Source organism: Cygnus olor, chromosome 5 (genome assembly GCF_009769625.2).
Source record: "Cygnus olor isolate bCygOlo1 chromosome 5, bCygOlo1.pri.v2, whole genome shotgun sequence".
NCBI lineage: Eukaryota > Metazoa > Chordata > Aves > Anseriformes > Anatidae > Cygnus > Cygnus olor.
The window spans coordinates 63,938,509-63,965,227 of NC_049173.1; the positions used below are offsets into that span (position 1 = coordinate 63,938,509).

General features: G+C 40.0%; 2 protein-coding genes across 5 annotated transcripts in view; both read left to right on the top strand.

The window, feature by feature from the left end:
- The window catches only part of IPO7 (importin 7), a 35,377-nt gene extending 31,210 nt beyond the window's left edge, over nucleotides 1-4,167 (top strand). For both annotated transcript variants that reach the window (XM_040558588.1, XM_040558589.1), the window contains exon 25: nucleotides 1,233-4,167. In XM_040558588.1, coding sequence (XP_040414522.1) covers nucleotides 1,233-1,330 — 98 coding nt within the window. In that variant the 3' untranslated portion in view covers nucleotides 1,331-4,167. The remainder of the gene's footprint in view (nucleotides 1-1,232) is intronic.
- Nucleotides 4,168-6,687: 2,520 nt separating this feature from the next.
- The window catches only part of ZNF143 (zinc finger protein 143), a 46,708-nt gene continuing 26,676 nt past the window's right edge, over nucleotides 6,688-26,719 (top strand). For 2 of the 3 annotated variants that reach the window (XR_005820670.1, XM_040559835.1), the window contains exons 1-7: nucleotides 6,695-6,830; nucleotides 20,261-20,379; nucleotides 21,159-21,251; nucleotides 21,779-21,862; nucleotides 22,054-22,134; nucleotides 23,024-23,220; nucleotides 25,970-26,044. Coding sequence is in view for 2 of the 3 variants with exons in the window: in XM_040559835.1 (XP_040415769.1) it covers nucleotides 20,268-20,379; nucleotides 21,159-21,251; nucleotides 21,779-21,862; nucleotides 22,054-22,134; nucleotides 23,024-23,220; nucleotides 25,970-26,044 (642 nt within the window). In the remaining variant the exon portion in view is untranslated. Of the gene's footprint in view, nucleotides 6,831-20,260; nucleotides 20,380-21,158; nucleotides 21,252-21,778; nucleotides 21,863-22,053; nucleotides 22,135-23,023; nucleotides 23,221-25,969; nucleotides 26,045-26,719 lie in introns of all 3 variants that reach the window. The other variant, XM_040559836.1, reaches the window with a different exon arrangement.

The following is a 26,719-nucleotide window of genomic DNA, read 5'->3' on the forward strand; positions in this document are numbered from 1 at the left end:
TATCAGGGCATATTGGTCTCCAGTCTGCCTACCTGACAGGGACACATTCTATTAGAAGGATCTGTCATTAATGTAGCTAACAAGAATTTCCATGTGCAAAACAATTTTGTCTGCTGTACATAAAGGGACTAAGAGTGAACAAAGCTGTTTCCCCAGGTTTTGTTCCCTTCCCTGCCCCTCATGAGCCATGGCAACTTTCTTCTGGCGTGTTTCCAATGAAACAGAGTCCAAAAGCAGATCCTCTAGATAGTGAGCTGTCCTGTTGTCCCAGAAACAGTGCAATTGCTAATATTTTGAGGTAGAAGAAAAGTCTTGGACTTGAAAGAAGATGTTAACAAGCTTTATCTTGAGCTGAAAATAATGCAGCCGTTTTGTATTATCTAGATTGTAGTAAAGGTAGACAGAAATGAATGTTTGTCTGCTTTTTACCATCCTGCTTTTGAGTTGTCTATTTATTATTGTTTATTATTTATATGTATTTAAAAACACAACCAGACAAACAAAAAACCCAACCAGTTTTACAGTTATCTTTGAAGGATGTAATGTAGAGATAAAATCTCTCCTATATATGGGGATGTATATGTGAAGCTCAAACGTCTAAAGGTCTTAGAGTTCAGTTGAAAATGAAAAGTGATCAACTTAGTAGTTTCTTTCAGAACTAGGCTTATATATGGTCTAGTAACCTGAACTATTAATTACCTGCTTGAGTATGGGGGAAAATGTGTGTATTCTGAAGTGACTGATTCAGGTGCTTCAGTGGATATTTCTGCTTATATCGTGGAGTTGACCTAGGAACACTAAAAATTGAGCTGATATCTGTGCACTACTTTTTTTATACCTGTGATCAGTTATTGATTTGATGTAAAAGTCTATTTTTAATCAGAAAGAATTGGGCAATTGTTAGCAATTTTAGAAATCCAGCACTCATTCAGGTCTTGTTTCTGAAACAAGATATATAAATACTCATTCCCAAAAACTCGTGTGCTTGTTTTAAGTATAAATTTCATTTAAATAGAATTATAACAATAGTGAGAAACTAAAACAAATAAATAAATGAGTCCATCTGTTGTTGAGGCCTGGCACATTTACACTGTGGGCACCAATTAATTTCTTGGGTAACCCCCAGTTTAAGCCTACATCTCTGAGAGAATTAGAATGGTCAATCACATGTCTTTCCCCCATGCACATGCACTAAAATATTTTCCTTGTGTTTTTGTTGTTGTTTTTTTTAGAATCCAAAATGATTGAAAAGCATGGAGGATACAAATTCAATGCTCCAGTTGTGCCAACTTCATTTAATTTTGGAGGCCCTGCCCCAGGAATGAATTGAATTATCACTTTTCCTGCTACTGTGTGATTGTAGTGAAGAGCTTGTGTTCCTCCCAATAGTGGTTCCAGAATTGGTTCATGTTATCTACAGCTCACTCTAAACTAATTGATAAATAGATTGGACAAGAGCCCCAGAAGTGGGACCTGATCATGCAACCTAATACTGGAAAGAAAGCAAACCAGAGGTTTCTTTGAAGATAGGAAGAATCTGAATTTAAAGCTTCAAATGACACTTTGGAAATCGGAAATCAAGAGGGGATGTCATTAAGGCAGCTTTTCTTTTTCTGAGGAAAAAAAATAAGCATGGGCTGCAGGACTACTTAAAATATCTCATTTACAGTACAAGCTAGAAGGCAGAGTTAATTTTTACAACTGTGGCAGTATGAGTATTTGCCCAATTTCCCTTTTCTCCCTTCCCATTGGGTGTCTATTCTTTTAATGTAAATAATAAGATAAGGTAATCGGATAGCCTTACTTAATCTTCATCATTTCCATTTATCAAGATTGTTCATATGTAGAATATTGGACACTTAATGTAGCACTACATAACTGATAAATCTGTAAATGAATTAGCACTTTCATATTGAAACAAGCCTGCTAGCCTATGTACAAAAATAGCAAAATGTTTGCTGTTTATAAAAAAAAAAAAATAAAAAATAAAAAATAAGGGATGTATTGAGGGAAATAATTTCAAGTTATTAATTTAAAATGAACTAGCAGTTTTGTACCTGGTGACTTTGTGGTGCAGTCACCTCTGGTTGTGACTTGAATTCGGTTATGTAAAAAGGGGTTAGTGATATTTCATTGCTGCTAAAAAAAAAAAAAAATAGCAACACCCTCTGTGTCCTTTGTTTTTCTTAAAGATCTCACTGTTGAAGTTGAAATTTGGATACAAATGTTTAATGTAAGCACTGAGAAAAAGTTATCTTCTCTGAAGCATGTAAATTAGATGTGAAGTTCTGCTCTTAAATGAGTTGGTTGAAGTGTGTGGATGAAACATCTATATATGCAATCTATTAAAAAATAGTAATTTGGCTAACCTGGGCTTTGATCTATGAATGCAATTTTTCCCCCTAATTTTGCAAAACATTTTTTCCAGCATGTGGTAGTGCAAGTGCACTACTCCTGCATTTCATTGACCCTCTTCTTGCACTCCCAGCATTAGTGTGCTATTGTCTGCCTGATCCAGACAGTGTATTTGAAGTTTTGCCAATCTTCCATTTTTGAAGACACAATTTTCTTCCTTCAAAGTTGCTATAGTAACTGGTATTTTAGCTAGAGATGCAAAATACAGTTCCCTCTGGGACCACTATCAAAACCACTGTATGAAGAAGCCAGCAGGGAGATGCTGTGAATGGGTTGGCTTAAATGCCCCCTTTTGTTTCCTTAAAGCGTAAATCCATAGGTTTTTGATCTTGCCTTGAGATCATTGGTGTCAGGTCTTTTAAATCAAATGTTTTTTTTGGCTGTTTTTATATAAAAATGTCACCTGCTGTTACAATTGATATTAAACAAGCTACCTTAATTTAATGTAAGCCTCCAAAATTTAAATACAGGTTAAAAATAAACTGAGTTTATATCTGTAAAAACAAAATGCACATATATATATTATGATACTCAAAATGCAGTCTTCAGAAAATTGGTTTGTGTGGTGTGTTTTTTTTCCAGCAGCAGAGTAGCAGAAATTTGTGGTTTGGGGTTTCCTTGATGAGTTGACCAGCATGGTTCTCTGCCTTCCATTTCTTATGCAGCCACTAGTGCTTTGCTGGGCAGGTATGATGGCGTTTTCCAGTCGCTCTCTGGACTGCCTTTCTTAAGCAAGTAATGTTTTCCTGTGCACAGAGTGCTAACATGAGAGACTGAGCCAGGACTATAATGCCACAGCCCTATTGCAATACCAAGGGATACTTTAAAGCAAATTGTGGACTTAAAGGATGGATATTGCACCAGCTGTGAGAAAGCCTACAAAAGTCAAGTCTTGAATCCAAGTATCCATTGTAGTAGCAGTATGGGAACCACAGTAGTACTGTAGTACTTTTGAATTTTCAGCTGACTGGTCAAGTACATAAGCAGAACTGTTTTATATAAAATGTGTAACTCATGAACACGTATAGGTGTACTCTGGCCTCAAGATCATCTCCAGACAAGGTTTTATTTTTGTAGAAAAAGGTGACAAACATAATTACAGCATGTGTTTTCCTGTGCATTCCTTGACCTTGAAAAAACACCCAGTTTGACGTAAATCATTTCTGAACATCTGCTTGTTGGGTATCTGCTTATCTTGTTACACTTCCCCAAAAATGTAAGAGAACCTTTTTAGGATACCTGGCCTCATGGTAGAAGATAGGACACAGCAGCAGTGAGAATGCAGTACATACTAAGCAAATGGAGAAAAAGTGAAAATTACCAATTTAGTGCCATTGTTATTTCTGGAACAGTTATATTTTTCAAGTCAAGGGAGGAATTTTATCTTGGTGTGAGGAATACAGTCTTACTTCAAGGGTGCTTTTATGTGTCACTAGAGTGGTTAGCAAGGAGCATCTTTTTTAAAAATGGATCTTAGAATTGCTTTCCTTTGCTCCAAGAAATGTATTTATATAAATTGCAAAACAATTTTGCATTGTTGTTGGTGGTGATAGTGCATTTTGTGATGCAATATATCAATTTCAGTGATGCACATGTCAAATTTAAAAATTGATCTTCCTCCTAGAACTTGCACTTATCCATTCCATTTTTCAAGGATAATGCAACTCTAAAGGAAGAGCTGGAAAATTAAAGCCTTTGTTTTTTCTATTATGGAAGATCTCCTTGGATTAATAAACATCTAAAGCAAATCCTCATCTTCACTTATTTCAGTGTGGTGTTTTGAACGCAGCTGTATTCTGACAATACTCAGGAGTCCTATTTAAGTTACTTAGCCCTAAGGTTTGTATCTTCCCCTCTCACATATTTCTTCGAGCAGAAACGTTAGGCAGAATCACAGTTCTTTTAACTGATTAAATACAAATGTCTTATGTACGTTGTTTTTTAAATGTTGACATGCTGGGTAAGTTTGATACCCTTTTTTCCTAAGCCATTACCTTAAAAGAATTGTTTTGGTGCAGTACAGCAAAGTTCTGCTCAAATGTCGTATAACCTACTGCAAAATTCAAGCCTGGAATGAAGTAATTTCAGAATACCAGAAATAAACATACAGGTAGTTTTAATTGTGCCTAGTAATCAGTACCTGGTAATAAGTTTTAAAGGTTAAGTTGTATTTTCTAAAGGAAACTTCTTCCCCTTGTATCAGTTTTTGAAAAGTAAAAACAAAGCCTCCCCGCACATTTTCGCATACTCTTGTCACGTTCCCTTTCGGTCCTTCCTCATATGTACTTTCTTAGTCACTAATCATTTTCATTTCCTGTGCCTCAACTTGTCCCCTTTTAATTCCTTTGAGATACTGCTCAGAAACTGTAAGCAATTTATACATAAGTAGTTTGGACTGTAGGCAGTTACACCCCAGTCAGGTGCTGTCTGTGTGTTCTTGTGGTGAACATGCATACCATTGCATCCTCCTCTGGAGTTTCTGCAACTGACCTGATACTGAAGACTGCCAGCACCAAGGGGAGATTTACAGAATAGCACAGCGGAGGAATGGATGCCCCATGGGTGCTTCTGGCTCCCAGAATGAAGGCTGTGCTTGCAGTATTGTTAGTGGTAGACCCCATGTGGTCTCCGGAGGGAATGTATCAGGTTTAACTAAGTTTAAATGAGGCTGGTCCAAAGTTTGTAGACTTTACGAGTTTTCCATAATTTGGGCTACTAATTACATTTTTGGTTTTGGTATGTTATCCGTAACATATTTTGAGTAGATAAACACTGCTTCTGAAAATCTATGCAGAAGTAGCATTTGGTTTATTTAAGTGTAGTTGTGAAGAGCACTGCTGTTCTGCTCCATCAACTATTCAGGTTTTAACCTAAATTCAGTATTAAAGTGTATCAAAATTTGAAAAAAGCTTCTAAGGTCCAAGGTTCAAAATATTATGCTGTTACAGATTCAAAAAGCAGAGTTTATAGTACCCTGATTCAACATTTTCTTCCGTGTTTTCCATAGGGCCTTCTCTAGAAACAAGCACTTGAAAAAAGTTAGTTTGGTAATGCATACATGGATTATAAATTACTTTGCAATTACTATATAGCATATATAACTGGTGTGGCATCAGTTTGCTTAATATTTTATAATCACTCGTTCTCAGATGTTGATGCTGGAACAGTAAGTAAGACAAAGCATAGGACACACAGAGTTGCCAGAGATTGAGAGATGTAATAAGCCCTCCATGAACATAGAGTTGGTAAACCCAAAACAAAGTTTTCTCTTAGGCATTTCACTGCTGCTATACCTCAAACACGTGGCTGCAATTTCTGTTTTGAGTGTAAGTTTCCAATTAAGAAACTGGAAGGAAAACTTGAAGCTAAAGAAAGGAAAATGGCGTGTTTTAATTGTTCCTTAGTATTAGGACTGTTCTGGAATAAAATATTTTTGGCTGTTTGTATTATTTTAAGAACTAAGGTGGAATTTCAGGTAAAAGATCTTAAATCCTCTTACACCTGTCACATTCAGAAAGGTCCAGTACAGCTCTGCAGAACTGGGTGTTGTCCTGTCAACGAACGCTGACAGCTCACATTAACTATGTAATGTTTTCTGTGAGACAAATGTACTACAATCAGCGTGCTACCCCCGAAGCTGCCGTTAAATTACTCCATTTCTATAGTAAAAAACCCGCCCGGCCCAACACCACCGAGCGCAGCTTTATGACACAATCCTTCCCTGCGGGAGCTGGGCCCAACCGCCACCGGGCCACGAGGCGCCTGCCTGGGGGCTGAGGGCGGGCGGCCTCCCGTCCCCCCGCAGCCCGCCCCGGCTCCCCTCAGGCTGCCACCGCTCCGCAGGGGGCCGAGCCCCGCGCCCCCCTCGGGCCCTCCCGGCTCGGGGCGCTCCCGGACCCAGCGCAGCCGCCCCGCGGGGGGCCGGCCGCACCTGTCAGGGCCAGGCGGAGCGGGGCCGGAGCCCTCGGGCCCTCCCCGCCGGCGCTCGGCGGCCACGCTGCAGGAGCCGCCTCCTCCCGCTTCGGCCCCGCCGCCGGGCGCCGGCCTTCCCCAGCGGAGGAAATGGCGGCCGCCGCCCGCTCCCCCGCTGGCGCGCTACCGCCTCACTCCCTGCGGCACAAAATGGCGGCGCCAGCGGCCCCGAACCCAGCATAACCGAGGCGCCATGAAGCCGCGGGGCGGGGCCGCGGGCGCCTAGCCAATGGGCATCGGTGCGGGGCCTGGAGGCGGCCAATGGCGAGCGGGGGCGGCGACGCGCGGCGCGGCGCGCCCAATGGGAGCGGCGGGAGCGCGGGGTGCGGAGCCCGGCCGCGCGGCTCGGGGCGGCGCTGAGGCGGGCGGGCGCTGAGGCGGCCGTTTCCTGTCCTGGTGCATGGTGGTCGGACGGAGGAATTGTTGGAAAATTTCTCGGCGAGGTTCGTATATAAATGTGTCCCTACCCAGTGTGCCTTATTCTAACCACCGCCATCTCCGCCTTGGGCCCACGAGCAGCCGCGCCGGGCCGGGCCGCGCCCTCCGCGCCGCGCGGGGAGGCGCCGCGGGGCAGCGAGCGGGGGCAGTGGGCAGCGGGGGCACCCGCCGGCACCGGGGGACCGCGGCCCCGCCGCCCGCCGCGCGGCCAGGCCCCCCCTCCCCCGTCCGCCGCCGGGGAGGCCCGTTGGGCCGCCAGGCTGCCCGCCGCCGCTCTGTCCCCGCCCCAGCCCCTGGGGGACCCCCGCCGTCCGCCCCCTCGCGGGCCCGGTGCGCCCGTTGGCCGCTGTGTCACGGCCGGGGGCGGCGGGGAGGGGGCGCGGGGCCGTGCCCGGTGCCCTCGCGCCTCGGGGGGCTCGGCGGCGCCTCCGCCTTTTGTCTGAGCCCGGGCGGCGGCGCCGAGCCTGCAGCGCCGCGGTGGAGCCGTCGCGGCCGGCGCTCTCCCGGCCGGGGCCGTCCTGGCAGCGCCGCAGGCCCCGCGCGGGGCTCCGGGAGGCGGCCGCCGGGCCCCGTGGCGCCCAGCTCCTCGCAGCGCCGATACGGCCGCCGCAGACGTTCTGCGGGCTGCTCTCGCCTGTGCCCCTCAGCTCCTGGCCCAGAGCTTTGAGTAGAGCGAGGTCGCTGGAAGCTGCTCCTCCGGGAACGCCTCCTGCAACAGCCCAGAGATGTTAATTCCCTGTTAAGTTCTGACTTGTGGTTGTTCATCAAGAAGTGCGTTGTGCTTTTACACGAGGTGTTGGTGAAGCATACACCTCAGCAGCTCTGCTGGGTATAAAAAATCTCCTGAGATCTCTTCTCAAGCGCTGAAGAACTGCGTCTTCAGTGACATGCATACTGATAGCAGCACTGTTAAGCAGCGCTCCTCCTGCTCCCCCAGCTGTGGAAAGGCCAGCCATATGGTCTTCCCATCAAAACGTTACGCATGTTAAAAAGTTTTCTCAAAATTCTGCTCTAGGTGGTATAAATCTGTTACATTTTCAAGGGCTATAAACCAGACCTTTCTGTCACACTTTCAGGGTGATAGTACCTGAGAAATTAAGTGTGTTTGTCCTTAACCTTTTTAAGGGCAGTCATATGTATGTAGCATGTTTCAGCTTCTTTGTGTAAGTGCACTTGCCATGGAGGGCAGCAGAGTATAACGGAACTGTGATCTCGTGGCTTATTTCTTTGTATTTTATGAATTAGTCTTGATCTTTCAAGGTGTAGGTAAGTCAGAAGCTTTTCACTGAAGTGTCACAGAAAAACTGGGGAGTATGTAGTCAAATAATACACAATTGCTTTGGTAGTAGATGGCAGTTTAATTGAGCTATGTAGGATAAGTGTTTTAGTTTTTGATAAAAGTATTTCAAATTGATTACATAATTTACATAAACTGTTCTCGTTATGGTAATGGAATAATGTTTCATTCGTAGTATCCTTCTTGAAGAAGAATTATTTTGCCTTATACTGCAAGGCTCAAATAAGCAAATACAAGAGTAAAAATTCAGTCACACAGGCTTCATTCATCCCATGTCTTCATGCCTGTGTAACTCTTGATGCTTAGACATCCAAGTACTTCTGGCATAAGCTGGCGTTCCCTTTTCTCAGTGGAGGTAGGCACGGAGATAATACGAGGAGGTATATTCTCTGATAACGTGTGCCAGAATTAGCTTTGTAAATTTGTTTTTGTCTAGACTACCTCAAATTCTGTTCTGCTTCAGCATGTCAAACTGCTGCTGGCCCACGTGTCGCTGTTCTGTAGTACCCAGGAGAAGGGACTCGACAGGGGGTTGAGGAGAGAGCACGGTGTGAGCAGTGGGCTGCTGTTTCTGCACTTGCTGACGGCTGTGCAGCTGCCGGGCTGCCTTCTCACCTGCAGTGCTGCCACGCGTGCAGGGCAAGCAGGCTGAGGTTCCTCAGCTTAACTTTGGTGGTCATGACGGTCTCTTCCTGGATGCCATCTTTGCTAGGCATTCCTTAAACGTGGTGTGTGTATTTACATGCATGTGTTCATATAGACATGTATGTTACTTGACGAGGTTGAGTTTAGTGAGTGTATGAGAAGGGTATCTAGAAACAGCAGAGTGATTCATCTGACCCACAGCCTATTTTTGAGGGTCTTTGCTCCACATAACAGCGAATACTGAAGGTGATTGGGATGTACCCCCTAACGTGCGTGATCCTGTGTGTGAGGATTTGGGGTAGCTGGTTACACGCAGTGGTCAAGCTTATGTTCTCTCCTGAAAAAGAGATGTGTTCATCCTAACACCTCTTAAAGAACTTACTGCTGTGCAGAAGGACAGGGCGGTGGATCCCGTAACAGAACGTAATTGGGGTAACACAGCAACTGACTCAAGCTAGTCCCTTGGCCACCTGAATCCACAGAGCCATGCAGTAGGAAGCCCTTGCCACGAAGAGTGAATGGGTACTGAGCTGACTGGAACAGATCCTGCGCAGCTTTGGTCGGGCTGCTCGTGTGACTCAGGAGACACTGAGTTCTTAACTTGGTTGGGCCCCCTCACGTGCTGTCCACACCTTTGTAGTTGGGTGTCCATGTTGTAATGAACAAACACATCCAAGTTAAGGTCCAGTTAATTTTAGTATTTACTAACTTTGGAGTGTTGTTGCAAACTTAATGTAATGGCCTTTTAACATGCATGTTTTTGTTTTTTTTAATAAAGCTAAAAAGAAGGCATTTTGAACTGGGTTGTTTCTTTGACAGTGTAATTGGGCTTCAGTTAAAGTTTAGGACATTGGTCTTTTTTGCTGTCATATGTAATTCTTGGCTTTAGAATTCTGGGGTAAAACATGCTCAGCATAGGTGGTGTCTTTGAGAAACACTGTTAAGTTCTGAGGAGTCTTTAGTTGGCATTGGTGTCAAACAAATTTTGTTTTCCAAAGTATAGGGCCCAATGAACATAGATGAGCTTCCATGCGCAAAGCGATTGACACGTTCCTGGTCATCAGAGAAATTCTTCCAGTTTCAAATGTTACGATGCACATAACACAAGTAGTTGAGAGGTAGAACACATCTGTGCTTTTGTAGTCTGATTCTTTAATTACTCTTTTCCTGTCTGCATTTTGACTCTTACTGTCTTCCGTGATTGTCCCCAGGATTTCCGCTTCCCACACCGTCTCCTGTAACTTCTGCTGCCTCTGAGCTGTGTATGTACATACAATAGCAGCCCAGGCCAACCTTTGTTTGCCTTTCCATGCCACTGGCTTTTCTTCCTGTATCATCACATTGCTTCAACTTTTCTACAGCTCACCAGTGTGCTTTCCCAACCAATAGGTGGTCAGTTTGTTTTTTTTCTCTACTGTTCTGCAAGGGAATAGGTGGACCTGGTAAAGAGACCGTGAAATGAGTAGTCTATCCTTGTGCCCCGAGGGCTCCTGAAAATTTGTGCTCTGAAGCTCAGAAGCTCTGTGCAGCTTCTGGGTCCCTCGAGTAGATCATGGTCCTAACAGATGGATTCTCATCTGGAATCTGAAACGCCAATTCCTGTAAATAGAGATGTGTTCAGGTATCCTATGGATGGAGTGAGAAATGGAAGGGAGGTGCCTGCCCATAGACACTGCATTTCTGGGGGAGGAGTGAAAGGAAGCCATACAACATGACCAATTGTGTTCGCATTGTGGCACAGTTGGTTGTAAGGGGCTCTGTCTGGAACTTAATTTGGTTTTGGTTGTATTTACTCATTGAACTATGGTTTTGGTCTTCCTGCTCTGCTTTGCACACCAGGAGTTGTTGATCAGTGACACAAAAACCGAATTGGACAAAATTAGTGAATGCTTCCAGTGAATGCTAAAATTTTCTGGGCTACACTGCTTTCTTAATGATACAGTAGGATGGCACTTTGCTCCACCAAGATAACACTTGTTAAATAACCGAAATTCTCAGTTCTGAATGGAATTTACAGTTCCAGCAAGTTGTACAGTGTTCCAAGTTGACATCAGATTTACACTTATAACCACTTACTGCTGCCCTCAGTCTGTATTTTGTCATCTGCTGAATGTTTTTTTCTGTAAATACTTGAGGGGGGAAAAGTCTGCTCTTGGACTTCATGACTGACGACAGAATTCTCTGGAGCTGGAAGATGATCTGTATTTGCAAGTTTGTTGGTGATGCCCATATCTTAAGCATATTCATACGAAGATATCATGGTATTAGAATATATTTAGATGCTGTGTTTTCCAGTTTACACTTAAAATCTGTTTGTTTTTTTTTTTGTAATTCAGGGTAAAGGTTCATAGCTCAGAAGGCTTTCCAATGAGTTTCTAAAAGACAAGCATTGCCTAAAACACTGCAGGTTGTTATGGCTAATACTGATACATCTGCAATGTAGTTATCAGATTACTAATTAACTCATATCCACACAACCCAGTCAAAATTCCTTATTTTGTTGGCAGTCCCAGCATATTTGGAGGATTTAAGTGGGCACAGTCAGGATTAACTGCTTTGCTGATGTAAATTAGATGCTTTTGTGATTTCTTGACAATTAAGAGACTCAGAATTCTGTTTGATATGAAAGTAAAACTGATTGAAATAGTTGGCCTCAGTGTCTTTCAATTTTTTCAGCCTTTAAATACTCTCATATTCATCAGATATTCCTTGTTTTGTTCTTCCTGTTCTTTTGAAACACTGATATAACCAGAGTTTTTCTGTCTGTAGGATTAAGGAGTAGCCCCCTGAAGTGCTTCAGAAGATGTGTACCTTGTGTACCTTTTTTTTCACTAGAGATGCATTACTGCTCATTTCATATAAGTAATTTGAATACAATTCTGAAGCATGTCATCTGGATGCATTATTTGTATGTCCATTACTTTGTGTGTATGTATGTACTGTGAAGCAACAACCCCTCAAAACCAGTAGATGTGAAGACACAGAGGTTCATCAGTTAAGAGCTTTTAGTCTCTTTCTTGCTTTGCAACTGCCAGGGGAAAAATACACTTGGGATGAAATCTGTAGTGGCTTATCTCACTAACATGCTGAAAAATATTTCAAATTTTCTTTCAGCTTTGTCAATAGCATTCTAAGTTCTTAAAGGTATAAAACAAAGTCAGATGACCTACAAGCTTTTTTCTGATTGCTGGCCTAGCATTCAGTTTCTGAACATGCATATTATTATTTATCCTTACTTTTTTGTCTATGTAAGCAAAAATAATTTATTACCAGTCTGCAGTAGAGAGTTGTGGGGTTTTGGTTTTATTTTTTAAAGAAAGGAAGGTATGAGTGAGCATTGGTAAAGCAAATTTCTCTGGGACAGGGGGAATGTGTCTCAGCTTGAGCAAGGAAGACCGTCTGAGTTCAGAGAAACTTGCTGGTGTGTTTTGCTAGCTGAGTTCATGTTGTTCCTCTTGTCATCTGCCTGCAAACCAGTGCGTGCACACACACAAATACTCTGAATGATGTAGTGCTGTTTTCAGTCACGTCTGAATTTTACGTTTTGCTATAGATTATATGGCCCTTTCTTGGGTTACATCTAAAGCCCTGCTGGTCACTGGGTTAGCTACCCAGGAGCAGTGTTGTCATGTACTTGTGCCACTCAAGGCAAATGTGATCGTGGAAGTTCTGTTTTGCGATGAGGTGTTTGTCCCAGAGCTGCAGCGTGAGTTCAATTAGTGTTCTGTCAGCGCTGACAGTAAATATGCTGACGGAACTACTCTGACCTGCATTGCCTAACCAGTAATTTCTTCTTTAATACCTTCAAGAAACACGAAGTGAGCAGTCATAGTCAAGATCAACCAGAGTCTTCTCCACATGTGTAGGACATCTTGGTGGGTGGCTTTCTGATCTGCCCCTGTTGTTTGTTTTTTTTTTTTTAATGCCACAAGTCTGGAAAAGCATAGCATCCTTAGCACTGCCACAGAATGAAATCACACACAGATGTATAATCTCATGGTACTGGTTAGGATGAGGGTTTGTAACTGTTATTATTTTGCACTGGTTAATCTGTTATTTTTTTTATAAAATGCAAGAACTGATCTCAGAGAGTAACATTCGTGCTTCATAGCTATGATTTGCAGTGCAAATTGACTGTATGGTGATGACTTGGGGAAGACTGCTGGCATGTAAAGCAATTAGGTGAAGTTAAATGTTATTACTGCTTACTGAAGTCAGCTGTGCTTTGTTATGGCAGTGGTATGTTTGATCTTACATTTGTATGTTATTTGTGAAGAGATATCAAATTCTGGCAGTGAATTAGTCTTGAACTGCATTATCAATATGATGCATCTCTGGGGGAACAAAAAGTTTGAAATACTGCAAAAAGAGTAAAACAGCCTCGAGTTTGACGACAAGCCTCTGCTTCGGGTGACGCAAGTCTTTGCAAGTTAACTGTGCTGCCATTCAGAGCGCGTACATCATGCTTATGCACTTGACAGTGCTGTTGGTCTTCATTAGGTTCTTCAGGGCCAGGGTTAGATCCCGTGGTTCATAATTTGCAGCACTTCCTGCTCTCCAGAAAATACTTCTGTAATGTGCTATTAAATTGCGTACCTTACCCCTCTTCAATGACCAGTCTCTCTGAATCCAGCTTGTTACAGATTCCTTAGTAGAGGGTTTTTTTCTGTATTTCGGCCTTGTTCCTGTAATATGGTGGAAATTGCTGCTTAATTATGTGGGGGTTGCCTTTACAAGTGATTGGAAAAAATAATATAAAGGAAGTTCAAGTTATAGAACAAAGCACTAAGAAATAAAGAAATGCCTAACATCAAGTAGCTCGTTACGTTTATCCACTACAAGTCAATCTGACCAATTACAGTTATGAAATCAGTGCTTCAGTGCGTTGGTAAAGTACTGGAAGTGGCAAGGGCAGTTGAAGGAGACAGAAATCCATGTCTCATCTCCTGAAACGTTGGATCAAAGCGTCAACAGGATCTAGGTTTCATTTCTGACCCTGCTACAGATTTCCAGGATTATACTGGAAAAGATTATCATACAGGTAGGTAGGGGAACAGAAGTAAGATTTTCGAGAGCCTTAGTACCACTGTGTTCGTATTTGTGAGCTTACAGCTGTCAGACGACTTCACGTAATGAGTAAGCTATACCTCTAACACAAATTGTATCTGGGCTACTCTGTTTTTCAGTCTGTCAGTCATTTTTTACGCTGAGACCTGGAAGGCTGGAATGCATGTTACCAGTTGAAGTGCATTTAACCAGAATGCTAATTGTAGGTATTAATTTTGGTATTTCACAAATGTTTGTTAACCAGACTCCTTCAGGGAAATGACTGCATGGGTATTTGCAATCATATCAGTTGTTAAGGACCCTAATGCATCCAGTATTTAATTCAGAAAAACCTTAATTATGTTAGTGTGCCGACAGACGTGAGCTGATCTTGGGATCCAGCTTTGTCCAACGTAGGAATACAGTTTCCTAAAGTTCCTCAATGAAAGTTTTGCAGTTGTGGGGTTGTGTCATTTGCCACTTTACTTTTCTGGATTGGTAATTGATTGCTGTTTTTAAAAGTTTAATAAAATTACAACAGTTTTGTACATTATTAGAAGTGTATTAAAAATAAAAGTAATGTTTGTTTTGAAATAAATGGATGTTATTTCAAACTTCTTAGTGCTGTCTGTGCAACAAGCATGAACAATCACAAGGTAGCCTAATGTCCGGAGTAGCTTTTTTTCCTGTCCTCCTTTCATAGGTCTTTCATCCTGCACATGCTAGATCTTTCTTTCCTTTCCTTGCGTTTTATAACCGTAACTTTTCCTACTTGACTACTATTAAAAACTATTCAATTTCCTGTTACTGATTCCCTAAGTATCATCCTTTTTTTTTTTTTCCCTCTCTGAGGAGTTTCTGCTATCATTACTACAGTTCTTTTTCTTTGCCCAGCAATGCAGTCTTATAGGCATTCTGGAAATGCCAAATTCCTGCTTTTTTCCAGCTGTTGTTTGCTACATTCTCAACTACCAAAGTCTCAGTCTCCTCTCAGCTGCTTGACTTCCCACTCCTCCAAACCCAATTTCTTCTGCACGGTGACATGCTCTCTACCAGTGCTTGCTTTTCTTTTCAATTGCCTAAATCCCACCTGCTGTTTCCTACTTACTCAATTCCTAATTTTCAGCTAAGGCTTCTGTTTCCAGCTGCTATATAGAGTGTACATAAAAACTTCTCTTTTAGCATTGCATCTTCTCTCCTAAGCAAGTGACAGCACCCAAAAGAGTCCATTCATTTGAGAGTTAGTGGGGTGAAGAATTGCGGTAGGTGCTCTCTAAACAGGCCACTTCATCAAGTCTTCACGAGAAGTCCTTCCCCCCTTTGCCGCAGACTTCTGAGTTTTGAGAACTTAAAGCATATTAAAGTTTACTGTTTTTCCCATTTGGAGGATTTTATTTTATTTTTAATAAAAAAAATTAATGCGCACATACCCTGGTGGGTGGCGTATTTTACGTTTCCGGTGCAGCTTTTGTCAAAAAGCGTTGTGAAGTCAGCAGCACAGGTGACAGACTGCTTTTACCCTGTGACTACCAGTGTGAGACCTGTTTCAGCATCACTTCTTGCGACTGGCTTTTGCTTCCTTCTCTCAGACCCTGTTTTCAGTTCAGGGTTTTTTCAGACTAGTCATTTTTGTCTCGGGCTGTTTTTTTTCGAGGGGTAGTATTCCAACAATCTTAAAATAAAAAAGGTAAGATTCTCTGTGCGTGAATGTTTTGGTGACTGAACATGTCAGGAATCAAGACGTATTGCAGTCCTTGTGAACGTCTTCCCAAATCCTGTTGCTACGTGCCTTTCAGACCTGCAGCTTGAGCTGCACGTGAGCCATGAAGATACGCAAGAGTTGCCAGCATCGAGTCATGATTTTTCACTTCAGTGAGTACCTCCTGATGAAGTCTGTACTTGTGTCTCTCCTGCAGGACAGACAGCTTTTGAGATTAACCATCATAAGTACATGTGCATGTATATGTGCATATTGTGTTGGTTACATGTACATGTGCATCAATCTCGTCTAGCAGCCATGCGGGCCTCAGGCCAGAGTTCGTGTGTTTTCCTAAAAATGGCTGCTTTCAACAGCTTTTTAACTAATGAGCTGCGATATTTGAAGTTGGTAAAGGAAGTCTTTCTCTTCCAGGTTCATGCCGGCAAAATTTCTGGCAGACAGGAGGTTTGAAGAAAAAACTGAGTGATGCAAATACACAGAAATAAAAGCTGTGAGGTGGATTGGGGGGGATGCTGGTGAGGTTTGCATTGGAAGGGTGAAGACAAATGTATTGGAGGCTGGGGAGAGAACAGCATATAAGCCAGTTAGCAGAAAAGGGGTGGGAGCACAATGAAGAAAGAAGCTGAGTGTAAGGGAAGAGGCTTTGATTTGATCAAAACAGACTGGCTTCAAAATAATAATTTAAAAAAAAGCAATAAAAATACGATAGGAGATGAGATTTGCATGGTGAATGATGTACTAGCAGCATGGTGATGCTGATTTGGGCAGGTTGCATAGGGCTGTATCAAGTCTTGAATACCTACAAGGACAGAGAGTCTGTAACCTTTCTTGGCAATCTGTGCCAGTAGTTGCCCACGCTAATTTAACAAACAAAAAAGGTAAAACAAATAATGATGCTGTAGCAGCAAGGCCTATGAAACAGTTTCATTGAGGTATCCTGACCCATTTCTCTGCAGTGTTGGCCAGCCTTACCTCTTCTTTGTTCTCTCCCCATCCTCTTCCTCAGACTTCAAAGAGCTGTCTGCTTAGCCTGTCTTCTCCGCTGGGGGGGTAAGAAGAGAGCCCAAAAGTGACCAGATGTTCTGCTTTTGCCTGAGGGCCTTCCTCCCTGCACAGCATAGTAACACAGCAGAACTGCTGCATTGCCGAACAGCGAGGGAAAGCTGGGGTTTTGCTCTGGGGGAGCCCCGGTGGTACAAGCTCCCTTACAGGCAGTGTGCTTCGAAGGGGCTGAACTCAGACCATCGTGAGACAGAGAGCCAGGAAGGTGGTAGGTGATGGTGTGATGGAGACATCAGCCAGACCAGCAGTAAAAGAAGACTTGGGGACTAGTTGCAGAAGGACTTGGAATGGATTTGTCAGTGCATTGGGTTGTTTTGACAAGAAGGGTGGGCTAAAGAGGAATGCACTGAAAATTTGGTACTGTGATAGGGCCGGCTGAAGAAGGAAGGCGGTGCTTCTAGGAGAGGAGATGGAGTTGAGGATAAGAAGCTAACAGAAGAGCAGAGGATTGGGAAGAGGATAGGTTGGAAGGGATAATTTGAAAGGAGTCAGAATTGGGACATCACAGCTATCTCTAACTGGTCATCTAAAGCCTGGGTTAGAGGAAACGAATGAGTATTCTGCGTGCAGCAGTTCACTGATTTCTCATAGCGTATGATGGTCCGCATTACAGTAGCAAACACTGTAAAATAATTTAAAAAGTCTTTGGCCCCTGAATTAATTTGCATTAGATTCCTTTTTTTTTTTTTTTTTCTAAAATAGCCATTGACCCTTTAAACAGTGTGTTCTGCTCTGACTGTTGCAGGACTTTGCAGTTGTCTGAGTCGACTAGCTTCTTCTCCACTTCCCCAGTGCTCAGAGAAGACGCATAAGCTTTGGAGGAAGGTTGTCATTCTATTTTAAAGGCAGATAGTATAGATGATGAGGGCTTCTTAAGAGATACTTTATCTAAGAGGGGGAATCCTCTGAAATAGACCTGAGCTGAAACACCTTCAAGATCCAGTCCCTGCTGGAGTTGTTTCAGAAGATAGTCAAAAACAGTGGTTGTGTAGCCTTCCTTCCCTGATGTGTGAAGTGGTCTCGATGGTTTTCAGCCTACTTCTGGAAGGCATCCTGAAAATGGAATGAACAGAAATCCTTGTCAATACAGAACACTGTGCTAGCAGTTAAGAAGGCAGGTAACCTCTGTGCCCCATTACTCTCTGATACTGTAATTAATTAGACTTGCTGCAAGTTGGCAGTACCTCCAGAAAAGCAGTCCCAACAAACTGGTCTACAATAAAACTTTTCTTGGTGCTGGTTAATTTTTTTCAAACTGCGTGAATTTTTTGATCTTAATCATTATACAGTGCATGAGCACTGAGGGTGGGACTGCTTGCTACAGTGCTCGCTTAAGCTGGTCTTGCAGCTATACTGTGTTCTCCCATTTGTGGTTTACAAGCAAAGTGCTTTCTAGGTCAGTGTTTTGTCCATATATTAGGATAGGGATAAAGCTGAGTAATAGGGAACAAAGCTATTTGTTCAAAGTCAGTAACTTGGAGATGGCAGAGCAAGGAGTCGAACTCATGATCTCTTGTGTCCTAGGACACTTTATAGCCTAAGGTTCCTGTTCTTTAGGCTATAGCATCCCCCCAAAACCCTAGCTATTTCATTTTCTTTAGAAACATTTAGTATAAATGCTATTTAGCCTGAGTGGCTTCTTTGTGCTGGCTCTTTTCCTGTTGTATTACACCCATTTTAGGGACCTCATTTTCTATAAGAGCTTCTTTTCTTGAAAAGCATGCTGCCAACAAGAATTTCCCATCTTCCCTTGGAGGTTAGACAAATCTCTTACACCCCTTTGGATTTTTATTTTACTTTGTCTTAACTGTTTCTTCATTTTGATGCTTAGCTTTGTTCCAAGGTTCAGATTCTCTATTTCAAACCTGTATTTTATGTCCTTAATATTCCAGATGGATATTAGGTAGGATTTTAATCTTGAAAAGTGTATTTCTTACTGAATTGTGTACTAATCCTGAACGGTGTTTTTTCATATACGATATTCAATGTAAGGTAACTCATGAAAACAACAGTGTTTTTTTACTTTTTACAGGAGACTTACAACCTTTCTTAAGCTACCCCTTCCCCTTTCTTCATTAAACTATATCTATTCCATTAACCAGGATCTTTAACAGATAACCAAACTGTCAACAAGAATCTCTCATGCACCAACGTGATTTAGAGTACAGGCCCAGTCTCGGGAGGTGTGGCGGTACTCGGTATAACGCCACATCACAAGTTGGAGCACGGGGACACATCTGCTGCGCTGTGCTTGGGAGCAGCTGACTCTGGGTTGGCTCACTCTGCTGAGGCCAAGAGGCTTCTGCAGCTGCCTGCTGCCCTGGAAGACAGAAACTGGTTCAAAGTCACCTGGATCTATTTGGAAAATATTCCAAATTTTCAACTATTGAATTAGCGTATCAAAGCTGGTAAATGCTGCAGGCGCTGTGGAGTATCTAAATGGTATACGTTTGCTGTCATTATCCCTTAGTTCTGAGCTACTAACATGAGTTTCGCAGTGGTTTTTGAGACCACTGATGAGTTGCTTGTTTTCAAGGGCAGATTTTCACATCATAGAGGTAAAAGTAGTCTAGTTATTTAGAAATTTAGTCGTAAGTAAAAAAATCCTAAATTATTCTTCTCAGTCTTGAATTACAAAACAGTTGGCCATGGAATCATGCTAAGATTAAAAGCCTTGATTGTTTATCTGTACCTTTTTTTGTGGATTATCTAACTACTGCTTATTGTAAGAAAAACTGTTGACTGTGTAGCCTAGATTGCAATTCCATGTACTGTTTTTCCTTACATCCACATCTCATTGCATGTGGCATTAACTAAAGGGCTTGCAGAATTCAGTCATTCAGTTTTTTTCCTGTGGTGAAAGCCAACATTTACTTTATAGCTTAATCCAGTAATACTGAAAATTAGCAACAGCCTTTCAGATTAAATAGACTTCTTAAGATCCCATATTGAAACTTGCCTGGATAAAAAATTCGTATCCAAAGAGATGGGCAGTTCTGTGAGATACGTGTAGAGTTGTGACTGTCACTGAGCAATCACTATCTTGTTTTCTTATTAATGCACTTTATTGTGAGATCCTTTATTATTTTGTAAGTGTGTGTGTGTGTATATATGATATAAATGTGATATAAATCTTCCTGGAAAGTTTAGTGACATAGCTGGATCATTCAGTCAGACTTGCTAATCAAGTGTGTGAAGTGTGTGTTTCACCAATATCTGCTTCTGAAACTCTTACTGGCACTGGAGATATTTTTTATATATAGTAAAGGCTCTGGTGTTACGGATGACCATGGGTGAATTGTCAGCTTTATTGTAATTCTGGGGATAAAAAGTTCTCATTATTTGTACCATCATTACCACCACTTTTCTTTGTACATTTTTCTTTTCTTTAGTTTAACTTCAATTCTTCAATTTACTAAATGATGCCTGAAGTTCTTAATAGCTTAGTTAATTAATGTAATAATATTTAACTATTTGAAATAACTTTTTTTTTCCATTGACTTTCCTTCCAGATAAGTCATTCATTGCATTGTGTCTATGTGGAAAGTAACATAAAATGTTTGTAGTATTTGCATAAAAATGCAATTAAACTCGGCTTGTATTTAACTAGTTCTGGTTCTGTATTTATATTTTGTACTTATGTTTTGTGAATCCTTTCTTTCTAGGTGGACAATGTTACTAGCTCAGATAAATCGAGACTCTCAGGGAATGACTGAATTTTCTGGAGGAGGAATGGAGGCCCAGCACGTGACTCTCTGTCTGACAGAAGCTGTAGCTGTGCAAGGTAAACATTCAGTTAAAATATCTGTACATTATTGTGTCTTTTCTGTTAGAAATTCAGATAAAACTCTAAAACTCAGGTAGCATATTCTAAATGAAGAATCTAACACAAACCAGAAAATTATTCTTAGCTAGCTGAGATTCATTAAACTCACTGATTTAATTCTGAAAGAGAACAACCTCTTAATTAAGGTAATGGGAGTATAAATGTACCAAAATAAGGACTATGAAATCTGACTTAATTCTCACAATAGATACACTGTTTTATACTTTGTAACTTTCATCTAAGTATATATTAAAGTAGTTCAGTTTTAAAATAGATTGATGATTTAGGATTGGTTTAAACTTGATGTTTTCTCACAGCTATGTTATGATTTTAACTGATAAAAAAATTTTCATAAATCTATTTTAATCTAAACAGATTTGCATATATTAATGATAGGTAATAGCGTACAAAACAAAATTATTGATACAAATATATATCATCATTTCACTGTTTGGGCTCATGACCTAATTAGTATTTCTTCTAAAAGCTGAACTTCGTAGTCATCTATTCAATGACATAACTTTTTCAGTTAAGGCAAATAACATTGTAGCTGTCATGTTTATAGAACTAGTATATTTTCAAAGTTCAAAAACCAGAGAGCAGATAAGAACTATTACCTATTATTATTTCTAAAATCATTATGTTTTAAATGATGTCATTATTTTTGGAGTTACTTAACTAGTGATTTTTACGGTTTGATGTTGCTAATAGTAAATATGAACTTTTTTCCTTACTAGATGGTGACAACTTAGAAAATATGGAAGGTGTAAGTTTGCAAGCAGTTACCCTTGCTGATGGCTCCACAGCTTACATACAGCACAATTCTAAAGGTAAGTAAATGGCTAGAAGTTTACTTGTATTGACATTGTATTCGCCTGTTTAACCCTGTCTTTGGATTGTAAACCCCTTTGTATTGTAAAATCAGGGAAAATCTTTACAGTGTTTACAAAGCTGTAATCTCATTTGGGGTTTTACAGTAATAATATAAAATAAATGTTTATTTCCAGTACTAATAAAGTGCAGGTATCAAATCTTAGGACATAAGTCAAACAGAAATTAGATGATCTTTATGCCTCAAACCCAAATATCAACATTCTGTGTAGTGGATAGGTAATAATAGCTAGTAGGTAATAGTACTTTATGGTGGATAAATTTACTTCAACAATCATGCCTTTTATCCCCGTTTTTTATCCCAGAATTTAAAAACCATTATTATACAGCCATATTGTGCTTCATCTTTACCAGCGTTTCTCTGTGACTTTTTTACTGATATTTTAATACTGAAAGTATCAACTGTGTGTTTAAAGTGTAAAAGGTCATACAGAATATTTTTAATGAATCTAACAATGTATTTCAGATGGTAAATTGATGGATGGCCAAGTGATTCAACTAGAAGATGGTTCTGCAGCTTATGTTCAACATGTACCCATGCCTAAAAGTAGTAAGTGTAATAATACAAGAAATGTATTTTTAAATACTGTATTACTGGCAAATATTGATATTGACTAATTAATGCTCATGAAAACAGCTTCATTTCTCATCTTGATGCAAACAGTTCTGAAGAGATTGTTTTTCTAACTAATGGATTTTTCAAACTATTGTTGAAGCATTATAATTCTTTCTTCCAAACAGGGGACAGCTTGCGTCTGGAAGATGGACAGGCAGTTCAGCTGGAAGATGGAACTACAGCATTTATTCATCACACCTCCAAAGGTAAATGTTTTTTGAAGTGTGATTTATTATTATGGTTCAACAGAACTTCACCAGTATAAAATATGGTTTTGTATTTAGACAATGACATCATTATTATGACTCCCACTGTAGTTTTTTTGTTGCTTTTACATGGTGTCATCTAGAAAATACTGAAATTAGACTGGTTCAGTTCCTTATTAGGACCACATTTTAAAGATATGCTACTTATAATTTTGTCATTAGGTAGTAGGGCAAAAAATGTGACAACTGACAGTTAAGAATGCAAACATTTATTTTAAATGATAACCTAGATTTCTGCAGAGTCTGTTTACACTAGTCTTAGAAACAGTCCTATTTCTCTTCAAAAAGTGAACAAGTAGCTATTTTAAGTTTGTTTAGACTACTGTAACAAGAATTACGTTCTACAATCAAAAATACTAGGAGAAGAGAGTTTTACAAATAATTTATTCTTTAAAAGTCATCCTATGCTTTCTGTGTTTATTTCGCATATATTTTATTTGTATGATTGTTTTCTTAAAATGATTGGATCTTTGAATTCTAAAATCTGAAGCATATGTGATAGATTTTTTAAGTTTTCTTGAATGGATAAGAATTGAAAGCATATTTCTAGTCCTGATTTCCTTTGTAAATAAAGCTAGACTGATACCAAACTGGTTATGTGTTTCTGCAGGTGTGCAGAAATAAAAGATACGGATGTTGTTGTCTTGAAAGAACTTAATCAGTGCTATTCATAGTAATGTTTTAAGTGATTTTATTTCTCTCATATTTCATACATATATATATACATATGGCTTTTGGAGACGTTTTCTAAGCAACAGTAGTTTCTCGTGTTATCTGTAGACATCAGTATTCCTTTTCATTCATAACATTTCATAATGTTATTTCTCAGACAGTTACGACCAGAGTGCATTACAAGCAGTCCAGTTGGAGGATGGAACTACTGCCTACATTCACCACGCAGTACAAATGCCACAGTCAGATACCATTTTAGCCATTCAAGCTGATGGCACAGTGGCCGGTCTTCATACAGGAGATGCTGCCATTGACCCAGATACCATCAGTGCTTTGGAGCAATATGCAGCTAAGGTATACTGAAAGACATTTCGTCTATCCATAATGTTGTAATGTCACATCACATGGTACTTGGCAGCAAAAGCCAATTGTGATCTAAGAAATAAAATGAAAAGAGAGTCTTCAGACTCTTAAAGGAGAGAACACCAAATTGTCATGACAGTGCTTCACTTTCACAGGCAGCTCCAGTATGTGTGCATAAAGAGAACAAGAAATTGAACACTAAAATGATGTGGAGTCAGGCTGATTTTGAAAGCGATTTAGACAAGTAAATAATTACTTTCTCTAAGACATAAAATATAGTGTGATACTAAAAATTCATGTCCTGCACTTTAATGGACCTCTGTAAAGCATGACCCAACTGTAACAAAGGACATTGCAACTTTTCTGACTTAATAGTTTTTGTTGTCTCGATTCCTGGATGATTACAATCTGTGCTTCTGTTTCTCTGGAAAAGAGTAGAGTTAGTTCTGAATTCTGTTAGTATCTTTATTGTTACTAGGAATTGTCAAATTTTGGGAGAAGGCCAGTTAGGATAATTAAATGACTGATACACCATTCGTTCCATTATATTTGTGTGTGTTGTAACTGAGGAGAACCTAAGAGAGCCAGTCAGATTGTGTTATGTTTGGCTATGCCTTAACATTTCATAAAATAAAAAGGTTATTCAAAGTTAGCTGAACTGTAGTGAGAAGCTTTTATACATTGCCAAGCTATTATTTCATTTAGGTTTAAATTAATCCTAACTTTGTCCTTTTTGATAAGGATCCATATTAATACCAACTTGTTGTAAGAGTAAGTTTTTAAGAAATAGAAGAAATGCAAATATATTTGCTTTTTTGTCCTATTTACCTCAACATGTGTTTTTCACTTCTGTAGCATGAATTTGTATTCTGAAGTATACTTCTGTGTATCTAGGAAAAACTACTTAATTTCTTTAAGCTTTCATCTCAGAACCTTATTCTGAAAGGTGCTGCTAGAATTTCTCAAGCAAAGTCAGTAGAAGTGAGTTTCCAAGTACTTCATCTACGTTACTTAAAAAAGTAAATAATAGCTGAGTTGTTACACCTGTTTTTCTCTTAAAAGGAGAAATGGGGTTTTATGATTCTACTCTATGTCCATGTAGACCAGTAAGGCAATGTATACTTTTTATAGCAGCTGGTACAGAACATTGAAAAAGGTACAGAAAGGGGCAACAGTGATGACTTAGCAAATGAAATATGAGGTAAGGATATGAGAATTTTATAAAATTTTAAGTGGCACAGAGAAGAGTAGTGGCTTGTGCTTGTCATTGTCTTCACCAGTATAGGAGCTGGGGACCATCAAATAAAACTCTCAGGTCACAGGTTCAAGGACAACAAGGGAATGATTCTTTTTCAAACAACATGAAGTTGAGCCATGGCACTACTTGTAGAATACTGCGCATGCTAATATGCCCCTGGATTCAAAGGGTAATTAGACAAATTCATAGAAGAAAAATGTGTCCAGGGCTATTAGGTAAAAACATATGACTTCTAGTTCAGGAAGTTCCTAAGCCGCAAATTGCTTGGAGGTTGGGAGAATATTTCTGGGAATGTATCACTGTTTGCTTGGCCAGCTCCTGCAGTCTTCCCTAGCATCTGCTACTGGCTACTATTGGAAACAAAATGGTGTGCTAGATTGACCTTCAATTTTACTCAGTATAGGTGTCCTTATGTTCGCAATTGAAAGCAGACTAAATCTTTCTTTAGAATCTAAGAGAGCCTTTTAGGAAGAATTCAAAGATCTTCCTTTAGAGAAAAATTCTCTTTTAGGCATAGTACCACTTAGCCATGTCTTGCAGAGCGCATATAGAGACTAAATAGAATCCTATTAATTTTAGGCTAAGTCAACCCTATCTTACTCTCAAAGCAACCAGTAAAAAAAAGAGATTATTGCTTTCAGTCAATATAAAGTCGGAGGATGTGTAGTGGAATTGCGAAGAGGAATTCCGACTAAATTTAGGGGCACCAGTCTCAGCCTTAAGTGTAATGGATGCAGAGGGTAGTGTGAATGTGAGCGCTCAACAAAGAGGCATTTATATAAGGGGGAACTATGTAAAGCATACTTTAAAATAGTTTTTGTTTTCTGCAGTGACTAATGAGACACTGAGTTGATGCATGTGAGAGAGTATTAAATAATAATTTCAAATTAATACATAATACTCTTTCAAATATTTTTCTAAGCTCCTTAGAAAGCAGAGATACCTTTCTCTTCCTGTAAACTGTATTTAAAAATAAACATTTGGAGCAATATTGAAGTCTTTGCTTAGCTGTTGTAATTTTGCTATTTTGAATTGAGATGTAATACACCGTCCAAGTACTTTGATTCCAAAGGAGAGGTGCAGTTTGAAACAAGTGAACTCTTCTTAACAGGGAGTGAGACATGCTGCCCTATTATTAAAAAAAAAAAAAAAAAAGTGTGTAATTTTTTTAAATTCGGAATTCACTATTGCTAAATGTATAAGCTTATTACAATATTTTTCTAAGTTTATTAATTTAGCACATGTGGTTCTTGCAGTCTTTTCAACCTTGTTTTAAGACAATCTTGAAATGCTTACTGTACCTATCGTATAATGCAGGTGCTACTAGTGGTGCTTTTCGTGTTAACAGATGGGATAATGATGTTTCAAGAGGGAGCTAGAGAGCTATGAGAGAATAAGGAACTCAGGAACTGTAACCCTCTATTTTTCAGACGAATAGAAATAACTTGAAAATGTTTTTACCATTTCAACTTCATTTTTCAGGTCTCTATTGATGGAAATGACAGTGTTAGCGGCACAGGAATGATAGGTGAAAATGAACAAGATAAAAAAATGCAGGTATGTAGCACAATACAAAATAACTTAATACATCTATTTCTTCGTTATTCTCTGTGCCCAGCAGCATGCACAATAGGTAGCCCTGTGTAGCCATGAACTAGATTTTACTGCCACCTTTCAGGAATTTTAGACTTCAAAACTATGCATGTCATATACAGGTCATATTTCTCTCTTTGTCCAAGATCCATTCACATGATTTTAAAAAGACCTTCAAATACTGTTTTCTGTCTTTTTTCCTTTTTTCTTCTAAAGCATAGTTAAAAATTATGTTGGATTTCTAAGCTCTGACTTTTTAACCTGAGTATTTCATCAGTGAGGGGGTAACTATTTCAGAAGTTCTTTTCCAGATCTTGAACTTCCTTTTTATATTCCTTAAATGAGAAGGAATGCTGAATCAATTAATGAATTAACTTCTTCTCAAGAAAGATTAATTCTAGACATGCACCTCCAATTGTTCTCTCTTTGGTGCCTTATTTTCATTCCACTTGCCCTGTTAGATTCCATTATTTTTATTTCAGGTTTTGTAGCAGTCAGTAGATGAGGATGTTGTTCCTAGTGAACCCCCTAAAGAAGCAGAAAAATACTTCCAGTTCTTCTGCAATCATGTTGTTATTATGTAAAAGTATATATAAAAAAAAAACTTTTTGATGTGAAAGTATTGACTTAAAAGTTCTA